Source organism: Saccopteryx leptura, chromosome 5, assembly GCF_036850995.1.
Source record: "Saccopteryx leptura isolate mSacLep1 chromosome 5, mSacLep1_pri_phased_curated, whole genome shotgun sequence".
In the NCBI taxonomy this organism is placed as follows: domain Eukaryota; kingdom Metazoa; phylum Chordata; class Mammalia; order Chiroptera; family Emballonuridae; genus Saccopteryx; species Saccopteryx leptura.
Window position 1 is genome coordinate 967895 of NC_089507.1, and position 12581 is coordinate 980475.

The 12581-nt window shown below is 52.0% G+C and overlaps 1 protein-coding gene across 6 annotated transcripts in view; it reads left to right on the forward strand.

Moving 5' to 3' along the window:
* Window positions 1–12581, forward strand: part of NSD2 (nuclear receptor binding SET domain protein 2) — a 68189-nt gene that overhangs the window by 9207 nt on the left and 46401 nt on the right. For 5 of the 6 annotated variants that reach the window (XM_066384762.1, XM_066384768.1, XM_066384769.1 and 2 more), the window contains exons 2-3: window positions 5839–6469; window positions 9306–9468. In XM_066384762.1, coding sequence (XP_066240859.1) covers window positions 5873–6469; window positions 9306–9468 — 760 coding nt within the window. In that variant the 5' untranslated portion in view covers window positions 5839–5872. The remainder of the gene's footprint in view (window positions 1–5838; window positions 6470–9305; window positions 9469–12581) is intronic. The other variant, XM_066384765.1, reaches the window with a different exon arrangement.

The window sequence follows — 12581 nt, forward strand, 5'->3', positions numbered from 1 at the left end:
GTGAGTGTGAGTGACGAGGCTCTGTCTGCTCTGGACAGCACATGCTTCAGTCCTCTGTAGAGCTGTTGAAAAGGGACGTATTGCTTCTGAGTGGAAGCTATAGGAGACATGTGCCTTATCACACACTCTTTCTGTCTTTTTTTTTTAATTAATTAACTAATTAATTTTTTATAGAGACAGTGAGTCAGAGAGAGGGATAGACAGGGACAGACAGACAGGAACAGAGAGAGATGAGAAGCATCAATCATTAGTTTTTCACTACACGTTGCAACACCTTAGTGGTTCATTGATTGCTTTCTCATACGTGCCTTGACCACGGGCCTTCAGCAGACCGAGTGACCCCTAGCTGGAGCCAGCGACCTTGGGTTCAAGCTGGTGGACTTTTGCTCAAACCAGATGAGCCCACACTCAAGCTGGCGACCTTGGGGTCTCAAACCTGGGTCTTCTACATCCCAGTCCAACGCTCTATCCACTGCGCCACCGCCTGGTCAGGCCACTCTTTCTGTCTTTTGTGAAAGCACGCATGTGTACTCTGAGCAAGGATACCTTTGGGTTGAGCCAAGCAACAGCTGATTGCTGTGGGGCTTGATACTGCACCATAACCTAGTGCAGTGGTTCTCAAAGTCTGGTCCCCTGGGAACTTGTTAGAAAGGCGGATTCTCACCCCCCCCCCCCCACTACTGAATTACGAGCTCTGGATGGGGCCCAGCAGTTGTGTGGTGCTGAGCCTGCGCCTGGCGCTGATGGCCTCAGCACTGAGAGCCTGTCTGCCAGTTTGTTGATTGATAAACCAGTGGGGAGACTGTTTGTCCTGAGAAAGATGGTGGTGATGGACCAGCACTGACGACGTGGTGGGGAGAGAAGTGCAGCCAAACTGACCAGCCTGTTGTTTGGGCTCTGAGAGACGCTGGGTGGGGGGGGAGGGGTCAGTGATGGCCCCTAGTTTTTCCTTTCCTTTCTTTTCCCCATTTCCCCACCTCTCTGCCCTCTGGAGGGCAGCCATTTACTCTATCTGTGAGTCTGTTTCTGTTTCATGGTGTTGATTCATTTGTGGGGTTTTTTTTTTGTTGTTTTTTTTTAGATTCTACTTGTAAGAAAAAATTATATGGCATTTGTCTTTCTGTGTCTGACTTATTTCACTTAGCATAGTACCCTCTAGGTCCGTTTATGTTTTTGCTGGTGGCAGAATTTCATTCTTTATTATTGCTGAGTAGTATTCCATTATATGTGTACCACAGCTTTTTTTATCCAGTCATCCATCGAAGGACACTTAGGTTGATTCCATGTCTTGGTTATTGTGAAGAATGCTGCAGTGAACATAAGGGTGCATGTGTCTTTTTTTTTTTTTTATTCATTTTTAGAGAGGAGAGGGAGAGACAGAGAGAGAGAGAAGGGGGGGAGGAACTAGAAGCATCAACTCCCATATGTGCCTTGACCAGGCAAGCCCAGGGTTTTGAACTGGCGACCTCAGCATTTCCAGGTCGATGCTTTATCCACTGCGCCACCACAGGTCAGGCTGTATGTGTCTTTTTGAATTAGTGTTTCGAGATTCTTTGGCTAAACCCAGAAGTGGATTCACAGTTCCATTTTTAATTTTTTGAGGAATCTCCATACTGTTTTACACAGTGGCTGCACCAAATGCATTCCCCCCAGCAGTGCAGAGGTTTGCCTTTCTCCACATCCTCACAATACTTGTTTGTTGATTTATTGATTAGCCATGCTGGCAGCTGTGAGGTGGTAGGTGGTTGTGGTTTGATTTGCATTTCTCTGATGATAAGTGATTTTGGGCACCTTTTCATTTGTCTGTTGGCCATCTGTGTGTCCTCTTTGGAAAAATGTGTGTTCAGGTCTTTGATAATTTTCTAAGTCTTCTGTTTCTGTTTAGAACTCCTATTATGTAGATGTTTCATTAGCATGATCTTTATATCTTTTTCTTTTTTTTCCTCTCTTCCCCCTCCCTCCCTCCTTTCTTCTTCCTCTCCCTTTGGCAAGACTGTAGGACATGGGCCCTGGCTGGTTGGCTCAGTGGTAGAGCGTCAGCCTGGCGTGCAAGGGGTCCCGGGTTCGATTCCCGGCCAGGGCACACAGGAGAAGCGCCCATCTGCTTCTCCACCCCTCCCCCTCTCCTTCCTCTCTGTCTCTCTCTTCCCCTCCCGCAGCCGAGGCTCCATTGGAGCAAAGATGGCCCGGGCACTGAGGATGGCTCTGTGGCCTCTGCCTCAGGCGCTAGAATGGCTCTGGATGTAACAGAGTGACCTCCCAGAGGGGCAGAACATCGCTCCCTGGTGGGCGTGCCGGGTGGATCCCGGTCGGGCGCATGCGGGAGTCTGTCTGACTGCCTCCCCGTTTCCAGCTTCGGAAAAATGAAAAAAAAAAAAAAAAGACTGTAGGACATGGATGCTCTCTGGTTGCCTTCTTTTGTCCCCTAGCAGTAGGGGGATGCTATTATAACATGCTATAATTTATAGTTATTTTGGGAATATTTTTACATTTTTGTAATGTTCCTTTAAACATCTAGAGAAAATCTTTAGCCTGACCAGGCAGTGGCGCAGTGGATAAAGTATCAGCCTGGGACACTGAGGACCTAGTTTGAAACCCTAAGGTTGCTGGCTTGGGCCCAAAGATTGCTGGCTGTAGCAAGGGGTCACTGGCTCAGCTGGAGCCCCTGCCCAAGTCAAGTCATGTATGAGAAAACAATCAATGAACAACTAAAGTGCTGTAACAATGAGTTGATGCTTCTCATCTCTCTCCTGTCTCTCTCTTTCTCTCTCTCTCTCTCCCCCTCTCTCTCTTGCTAAAAATACAAACAAACAGAAAACACTTTAACTAGATAATGTATTCCCATGCCTCAGAGTTAGAGGGTAGCGTGACAGTCCCCTGGACCCCGGCCCAGCACCTGCCACCACCCCGAGCTGCAGTGGGTGTTGAGGGACACTGGGCCGGCGGGTACGCTCCAGCCTTGGCCGGGGGTTCTTGGGATTTCTCTCACTTCTCTCATTGCGTGTTTCTTTGAGTTCCCAGTTTTCTTTTGCTCTTAAGTTCTTGTCTCAGTAAGTTTCTTTGGGTGCCTGGTGGACCTCAGTGGAGGGCTGAAGGAGCCAAGGGAAGGTCAGGGTCTGAGGGCTGTCCTCTGGGCTCTGCAGGGCGCTCACCACTGGCCTTGCAAGGTGCCTTCCCACTCTGGGCGCTGCGCTGCGTCCAGGTCCCGGCACTGAGCTGTCGCTCAGCTGGCCCACTGGCTGCCTGGCTGTGTGGGGCGCGGACTTCAGGCCAGTCCCTCCCCAGCCCCAAGCCCCTGTCTTTGCGGCAGGTGACCCTGATGTTGAGGGAATTGTCATGCTGCTGGGAGTGTGTTTCAGACAGAAAAAAGGTTCTCACAGATACGTGAGTGATACAGATTCATGTGTATCCCTGTCCATTCGATGACATGAGGATTTAAGAATGAGGTAAAATTCAATTAACATAAAATTCACCATTTAAACCATTTTAAAGCTTATAATTTGGTGAGTTTTTTAGTAAGTTCTCAGCATTGCATACTGTCACCACTGATTCCAGAATATCCCCATCGTCCTGGGAAGGAGCCTTGTGACCCTCACCCCAGCCCCTGGCAGCCACCATCCCGCCCTCTCTGTGGACGTGACTGTTCCCAGCATTTTGTGTGAGCGGCGTCCTGTACTCCTGGCCTGTGCTGACTTCTTTCCCCCAGCTTCATGCTTCCCAGCTCCATCCGGCTGTGACGCATCTGTGCCCTGCTCCTGTCTACGGCCGCCCAGTGCCCTGCTCTGGGGGTGGGTGACGTTCCTTGTGTCCACTTATCCATTGTTGGACATGCACTTGTTTTTGCTTTTATGAATATTCCTGTGAAGGTTCATGCACGTGTTTTTTAATTTTATTTTAATATTTTTAGCAGGAGAGAGATGGAAAGGAAGGAAGGAAGGAAGGAAGGAAGGAAGGAAGGGAGGGAGGGAGGAAGAAAGAAAAGAAAAGAAGGAAAGGAGGGAGGGAGAGATGAGATGAGAAGCATCAATTCCTAGTTGCATCACTTAAAAGTTGTTCATTGATTGCTTCTCATTTGTGCATATCTTGACTGGGGGCTCAGGCCAAGCCAGTGACCCCTTGCTCATCCCAGCGATCTCAGGCTCAAGCCGATGATCATGGGATCACATCTGTAATCCCACACACAAGCCAGGGACCCAACACTCAAGCTGGTGAGCCTGCACTCAAGCCAGCAACCTTGGGTTTTGAACCTGGTGCTGGTCTACAGGGTCCCAGGTCGACGCTCTATCTAGTGCGCCACCGCCTGGCTTTGTGTGTTTATTTTGTTCTTTAGATTCTACACATAAGGGTGATGATATGTGTGACTTATTTCACCTCTAAGTCCATCCAATGCTAGGATTTCGTTCCTTTTTTATGGCTGAGTAATATTCCATTCCATATACCACATCTTTATCTACTCGTCTATGGATGGGCTCTTGGGTGGCTTCCATCTCTTGGCTATTGTAAATAATACTGCAATAAAAATAGGGGTGCACTTGACCTGTGGTGCAGTGGATAAAGCATTGACCTGGAAGGCTGAGGTCGGTTACCAGTTTGAAACCTTGGGCTTGCTTAGTCAAGGCACAGATGAGACGCAACCAGTGAACAACTAAAGTGAATCAACTATGAGTTGCTACTTCTGGCTCTCTGTCTCTCTCTTTCCTCTCTCTGTAAAATCAGTAAATGAAATCTTAAAAAAAAAAAGTTTCCAGACAAGCTAGCTGTCGTTGGGGAGCCCGGTTGCTCCCAGTTGAGGACGGCCACTCTGCGTGGCTGTGGCTGCAGGCCTTGCTGTCACCTCCGCAGTCGGGTGCTTCTGCTGTCCCTCCTTGGAGGGCCTCCCTGGTGGCCTCACAGGGTGCTCTTGGTGGGCGACCTCCCTGCCTGTACCTTGACTAGCTGCTCCTTGGGGTCTTGGTGCCCTCAGGGACTATAGCTGTACAGTGAAGACCCTGCATTATGACAGTGTGGCCAGAGGGGTCTCACACTTGGGCCCAGTGATCAGTGTGCACATGGCCGGTAGTACACATTAGGGCCCAGCAGTTGCCCTTGGCGAAGTTTTCTTCAGGTGGTAACTTTGTCCAGTTTACGGCCACTCCTGTCATGGCCTTTAGTTTGGGCTGAGGCAGGGCTGGGTTGGGATGGGGATGGGGTGGTGGCCAGGCCCCCGCCAGGACGGACGCACGCCGCTGTCTCCCTTTCTGCCTTGGCTCTCCCCATCACTGAAGTGTGCCAGGCACAGGGCGGCTGGTTTTCTACTTTGCTGACCAAGTGACCGGCTCACGGTGCGGAACCTCTGCCTGGGGCCGCAGGGGGACAGGCCTGGCTCTGCGCTCCGGGCAGGGGGTGGTGGCGTCTCTCTGAGGAGCATAAGGCAGATCAGGTGATGTGTCCACCACCACATCGCTTATGAGGTCGTGGCCCAACTTGCCTGGCTTTTGTGTTCTGTTCCTTAAAGGCTGCTCCAGTTCTTTTTTTTTTGCTTTGTGATTTTGTGTCATTTTTGTGGTATTAGAACTGCCTTCTGTGATCTAAATCATTATACACCAATGGTTTTCAACCGCTGGTCCGTGGGCTGGTGCTGATCTACCAGGTGTTTCGTGCCAGTTCGTGAGAGAGTTAACCACCCTGACACTGTATGAAGTTAGCTCTTTTGCGGGCCGGCGGTTGAGAACCACTGCAGTACATCATAAACTGGCTCAGAAAAAAACCCCCCAAACCCACAACATTGTAGAGATGTTGGTGCACGCATTTAGGTTTTAAATGTAACACCTTTCTTTCTTTCTTTGTTTTTCCTCATAGTGTAGGGTTCTGAGGACAGAAGCATCTGGCCTGAATGGAATTTAGCATCAAAAAAAGTCCTCTTTCTGTTGAGAAAGTGGTGAAGTACATGAGGATGAAGCAGGCACCGGAGATGCTGGGCGGCACCAACGGGAAGGCCCCGAGCTGCGAAGTGAACCGCGAGTGCTCCGTGCTCCTGGGCAAAGGCCCGCTCTCCGCGGGGCTGCAGGAGGGCGTCATGCAGAAGTTCAACGGCCACGACACGCTCCCCTTTCTCCCGGCAGAGAAGCTGAAAGACCTGACCTCCCGCGTTTTCAATGGAGAACCCGGTGCTCATGATGCCAAACTGCGTTTTGAGTCCCAGGAGATGAAAGGGGCCGGGACCCCGCCTAACACTACCCCCATCAAAAATGGCTCTCCAGAAATCAAACTGAAAATCACCAAGACGTACATGAATGGGAAACCTCTCTTCGAGTCTTCCATCTGTGGGGACGGTGCTGCAGCTGTGTCCCAGTCAGAGGAGAATGGACAGAACCCAGAGAGTAAGGCGAGGAGGAGCCGGAAGAGGAGCATCAAGTATGACTCTTTCCTGGAGCAGGGCCTTGTGGAAGCAGCTCTGGTGTCCGAGGCCTCGAGTCCCTCAGACAGAAAGGTACTCATGGGGGTTCTGCCTGGGGTGGGGCCGCACAGCAGCCAGCCCGTGACCCGTGACCCATGACCCATGACCCATGACCCGTGCCCGGGAGAGCTCCCAGGGACAGCGCCCTGTGTTTGGTGGCTGCAGGGGTGGGGACAGTGCTGCTGAGAGGGCTGGGTTGTGGCGTGGGCCCTGGCTCCAGGACCCAGCATGGCCTCTTTTAGGCCTCCCAGCAGGCTGCTGAGCCTGTTCTGAGGCCCAAAGAGGTCAGCTAAATATATAAGGTTAAAATGGTAAAAAGAGGTCAGATCAGTTTCTGGACCCAGGTGTGGTCAGTTCCAGACCTTCCGGCGATACTATTTTCATGGGGGTCCTGTTCTGAATGTTCTGTGGCCTCGTGCTGGTCAGTTGGTGGAGGTGTGTCGGGGCCTATTGTGGGGTTTCCAGTTCCCTCCCATCCAAGGACTGAGCTGTGCGGAAGAGGCCTGCCTGTCACCCTTCCCAGTGGTCCCTGTGGACTCACCGTCTCCTCCCCCTGGGGGCCCCGCAGAGGGCCTGCCTCCTTGGGGACTGGCTGTGATGCACAGTCATCTTCCTGGTGCCCAGCGCCAAGTCCCGCCCTTGAACACACTTGACTGAGCTTCACTCATCACAGGCTGGGCTGTAGAACCCTAGCCTACCTACCGTGGAAGGATGTGGTACTTACGTCATTATGTCTTAAAGGACACTCAGGGGGCCCACCACTTAAATGAGTATAAGCCGTATAAAACCTCCAAGGAACCTTGTTCCCGGCCGGCGGAACCAGGGAGGGTGCTGTTCCCACTTGCAGGGTACAAGAGGGTAGCTGAAGCCAGCTTTGGTTGTGTATCATCACCAAGGTTAGAGTATTCAGTTTAAAGTAGAGCCAACACCTGGTTGGTGGTGGCACAGTGGATAGAGCATCGGCCTGGGGCACTGAGGTGCCCCCAATTGGAAATCCTGAAATTGTCGCCAGCTTGAGTGTGGGATCATTCACATGATCCCAAGGTCTCTGGCTTGACTGGAGCCCCCCGGTCAAGGCACATATGAGAAGCAATCAATGAACAACTAAGGTGCCACAACTATGAGTTGATGCTTCTCATCTCTCTCCTCCTTCTTTCTCTCCCTTCCTGTCTTTCTCTCTCAAAAAATAAGTAAATCAATAAAAAGTCAATAAAAAAATCAATAAAATTATAGTTGAGCAGGCCCTGGCTGGGTGGCTGAGTTGAGAAAGCATTATCCTGGTGCACTGAGGCCGTGGGTTTGACCTCTGGGCAGGCATGGACGAGAAGCAGTGACTCTAAATGCAACAACTAAAGGGAACAATGGGTTCAGTCTTCTCCCTCGTCTTCTCCCTCTTTCCCTCTCCTCATTTCTCTCTTTCTATCTCTCTCAAATTAATGGAAAAGTTAAAAAAGTAAAAATAAAATTGTAGTCGAGGAATTTTATTTACAATTTCCACAGATAGGAGAAGAAATGGCCAAAATATCCTTGAACTTGTAAAATAATGAAGAACTTAGCAGGTTCAAAAGACGTAGATTGAGTACTCAGGGGCTTTTTAGGTCTCAGTCTTTTTTTTTTTTTTTTTGTATTTTTCTGAAGCTGGAAACGGGGAGAGACAGTCAGACAGACTCCCGCATGTGCCCGACTGGGATCCACCTGGCACGCCCACCAGGGGCGACGCTCTGCCCACCAGGGGGCGATGCTCTGCCCCTCCGGGGCGTCGCTCTGCCGCGACCAGAGCTACCCTAGCGCCTGGGGCAGAGGCCAAGGAGCCATCCCCAGCGCCCGGGCCATCTTTGCTCCAATGGAGCCTTGGCTGCGGGAGGGGAAGAGAGAGACAGAGAGGAAGGAGGGGGGGTGGAGAAGCAAATGGGCACTTCTCCTATGTGCCCTGGCTGGGAATCGAACCCGGGTCCCCCGCACGCCAGGCCGATGCTCTACCGCTGAGCCAACCGGCCAGGGTAGGTCTCAGTCTTATGATTATAATAGCGAGTTTCTAAAAATGCCATTCAGGGACCTGGACTGTAGGTTGCTGTGGAGGTGCCTGTGGTTGTGGTGAACTCACACAAGGGGAGAGGCCGCTGCAGGTGACTCCCCACCCTGCCACTTGGTTTTGTTAAAACGGATAAATCACCTGATTTCTGACTTACCATCTTCCAAGTGGGAACGCTACTACTTGTCCTGATGGGTTTGTCACATGGCTTAGATGACACAAATATGTAAAACAGTGTGTGAACTACTCTGAGAAAGCGTGCAATGTGACAGCTCTGAGCCCGCCCCCAGCCCCGTGCACACGCTGAGCCCCGAGGGCGTGGCCCCTGAAGAGGGCGGGGCCGCAGTGACTGTGTGTCCCCCGAAGAGCAGAACGCAAGTGCTGGGAGGAGGCCGCCACCTGTGTTCCATGGCGGAGAAACTGGGGTCAGAGCCCCAGGACTCAGATCACGAGGGGGCAGCTGAGACTTGCTGCCAGGCCCTGCTGCTGTCCTCACCACTCCGCCTCCTGCCACCCTGGGTGAGGCGTGTCCTGAGGGCTGGGGTTCCCTGAGAGTTCTGTGACTGATGAATAAAGGTCAGTCCAAGACCATCCACCAGGCTGGGAAATAGGCTTCGGCCACCACCTGCCTGCCGTGAGGCCTGCCTGTGTGGGAACCAGGCCAGCGCTTAGCTGACGGCAGGAGAGGCACGGTCTCAGTGACGCTGGCTGTGGGGGCGCTGATCTGGAAAAGAGGGGTGTGGGGTCCAGCCTGGTCGGTCCTCGGTCTCCTGTGGGTGAAAGGCTGGGCTCAATGTTGTTGTGGGCGTGACAGTGTCTGTCTGTCATTCATTTTAGGTTCCAGCTAAGAAAGAGTCCTGTCCGGGTGCTGGCAGAGACAAAGACCACCTGTTGAAATACAACATCGGTGATTTGGTGTGGTCCAAGGTGTCCGGTTACCCTTGGTGGCCATGCATGGTTTCTGCTGACCCGCTGCTTCACAGCCACACCAAACTCAAAGGTACTGCGTGGGGCGGTCCTCTGCCTCCCTCCTGCCCTCACCTTCCTCCCTTCCCTGCTGCTTCCTAGTCCTCCTTCAACAGCCCCATTTTGGGTCTTTCTTTTTTCTTTTATATTGTGTTAAAATGCACATGACATGACATTTGCCATCTTAACCGGGTTTAAGTGCACAGTTGAGTGATACTAAGCACCTTCCTATTGTGTGGCTCTGTCATCTTGTCACACTGACACTGTCCTCGTGAAACACTCCCGCCCCGCCCCTGCCCTAGCTCCTTCCTCCCCTCCCCCCGCACTGTCCTCTGGCTTCTTTCTGTGGTTTTGATTTGCATTTTCCTGATGATGAGTGATAACTGAGCATCTTTTCATGCGTTTACTGGCCCTGTGTATATTTGCTTTGGAGAAATGTCTGTTTAAATCCTTTGCTCATATTTGGATCGGGTTGTTTGTTATTGTTGAGCTTACCGGGGTTCACTTTTGCAGTTTTACATAGTCAGTGATTCAGAGGTGACAATGATCATTTCTTTTTACGTCCACTCAGGTTGTACTGTATTTGATTGAGGTAGTACTAGGGCAGAAGTGGTCTTTGTCTTGAATTGCTTTTTTCTTTTCTTTTTCTTTTTTTTTTTTAGTGTGAGAGAGAGGGCCAAACGGACAAACAGGAAGGGAGAGAGATGAGAAGCATCAATTCATAGTTACGACACTTTAGTTCTTTGTTGATTGCTTCTCATAGGTGCCTTGACCAGAGGGCTCCAGCTTAGCCAATGACCCCATGCTCTAGCCAGTGACCTTTGGGCTTAAGCTGGTGAGCCCACGCTGAAGTGGGTGACCTCAGAGTTTTGAACCTGGGTTCTCAGTGTCCCAAGCCAACTCTCTGTCCACTGCACCACTGCCTGGTTAGGCTGCAGGTTTTATGGTAAATAGCGTTATTTAGATGTACAGTAATTGCTTATTTTAGCATAACTTTTTATTTTTTTATTTTAACTTTTTTTTATTTATTCATTTTAGAGATGAGAGAGAGAGAAGAGGGGGAGGAGCAGGAAGCATCAACTCCCATATGTGCCTTGACCAGGCAAGCCCAGGGTTTTGAACCAGCGACCTCAGCGTTCCAGGTCGATGCTTGATCCACTGTGCCACCACCAGTCAGGCTAGCATAACTTTTTAGAAATAGTAGAGCATCGTGCTCGCTTCAGCAGCACATATACTAAAATTAGAAATAGTAGAGCATATACTAAGTTTGAGTTGTAAAAATGTCCCAGTTGGCCCTGGCCGGTTGGCTCAGTGGTAGAGCGTCGGCCTGGTGTGCAGGAGTCCCGGGTTCGATTCCCGGCCAGGGCACACAGGAGAGGCGCCTATCTGCTTCTCCACCCCTCCCCCTCTCCTTCCTTTCTGTCTCTCTCTTCCCCTCCCGCAGCCAAGGCTCCATTGGAGCAAAGTTGGCCCAGGCGCTGAGGATGGCTCCGTGGCCTCTGCCTCAGGTGCTAGAATGGCTCTGATTGCGGCAGAGCGACGCCCCAGATGGGCAGAGCATCATCCCCTGGTGGGCATGCCGGGTGGATCCCGGTCGGGCGCATGCGGGAGTCTGTCTGACTGCCTCTCCGTTTCCGACTTCAGAAAAATACAAAAAAAAAAAAAGTCCCAGTTAATTTTATTAGGCCTGTGGGAAGGAGAAAACTAGAAATAGTCACCTTTGGTATCATGAAACTTGGGAATATAAATTGGCACGTGGAGCAGTTGAAGAACATGCTAAGAATATGATGCATTATTGATACAGATTACAGTAGATGGTAATTTAAATCACTGGATAACTCCTAAATCACACCGTCTGTGTGTTTTGGAGGAAAAAATGAGTGGTCAGGTGGTTTGAGGTTTCTTTGGAAAGTTCTCTAGAGTAAAGTTGTAAAGTTTGAGTTTAGTTGTGAGTTGGCAGAGAGATGCTGCTGAACAAGTTAGTGCCCCAGGTGACCTGTTTACCTGTCACGTGTGGTGACCAGAGCCGTGGGGGTTCTGGCCATCTGGATGGCCCTTGGGTGTGTGTGCGTGGTGGCCGCTCCCCCCCTCCCCTGGCTGAGGCCTCAGCTCTGGGAGGAGCAGCGTGGACGGGGGCCCAGCTGACCAGCTGAGAACGCGGGCAGCTGCTGGGAGTGGGGCTGGGGGAGCCCGCCTGGCCAGCAGGGCGGGGTGGGGGCTCAGGATGCAGAGGACTCCACCTGAGTCCTCAGTGCCCCCACCATGTCCTGCCCAGGCCTTCTGCCTCCAGGCCCAGGCGGACATGCAGGCTCCACAGCACTGCCCAGGCCTTCGGCCTCCAGGCCCAGGCGGACATGCAGGCTCCACAGCACTGCCCAGGCCTTCTGCCTCCAGGCCCAGGCGGACATGCAGGCTCCACAGCACTGCCCAGGCCTTCGGCCTCCAGGCCCAGGCGGACATGCAGGCTCCACAGCACTGCCCAGGCCTTCTGCCTCCAGGCCCAGGCGGACATGCAGGCTCCACAGCACTGCCCAGGCCTTCGGCCTCCAGGCCCAGGCGGACATGCAGGCTCCAGAGCACTGCGTGGCCGGGGGAGCCTCTGGGCTGGCTCCAGCTGAGACTCCACGAGGCTCTTTGTATCCTCAACTTGCCCGACTCGGGGAGTCCTTCCCAGGGGCTTTAGGGACCCCAGCATGCACCCTGGAGGTATCTCAATCTGAAGAGTTTGAAAACAAACACCAGCTGAGACTGCCCTTTGCCTGGGAAGGGCCTTCGGAAGAGAGAGAGCCAGGGTGACCCCCCAGCTGGAAAGAGTGGAGTGACATTTGGGAAGAGAAGGTCAGAGAACCTCAGGAAGGATGTGAAGTGGGGGGAGGACAGAGGCGTGGTGGGCGGGTGTCAGACACCGGGAGCTCCTGGGGTCAGCTGTCCCATGTCCCTGTTCAGTGTCCCACACTGTTCTGGGAAGGCGTTAGCACGCATGGTCTGTGGCCATGCTGGTGGGCTGAGTTCCTTGACAGCCTTCCCCGGGATTCAGTGCTCCTTGTTGATTTATTAACTTCTAAAATGGTAAGTGTCCATTTTTACCCTGCTTTCTCTGTTGGATTAGTTGTTATTTTTCTGTGAAAATGAGCTCTCCCTCCTAAA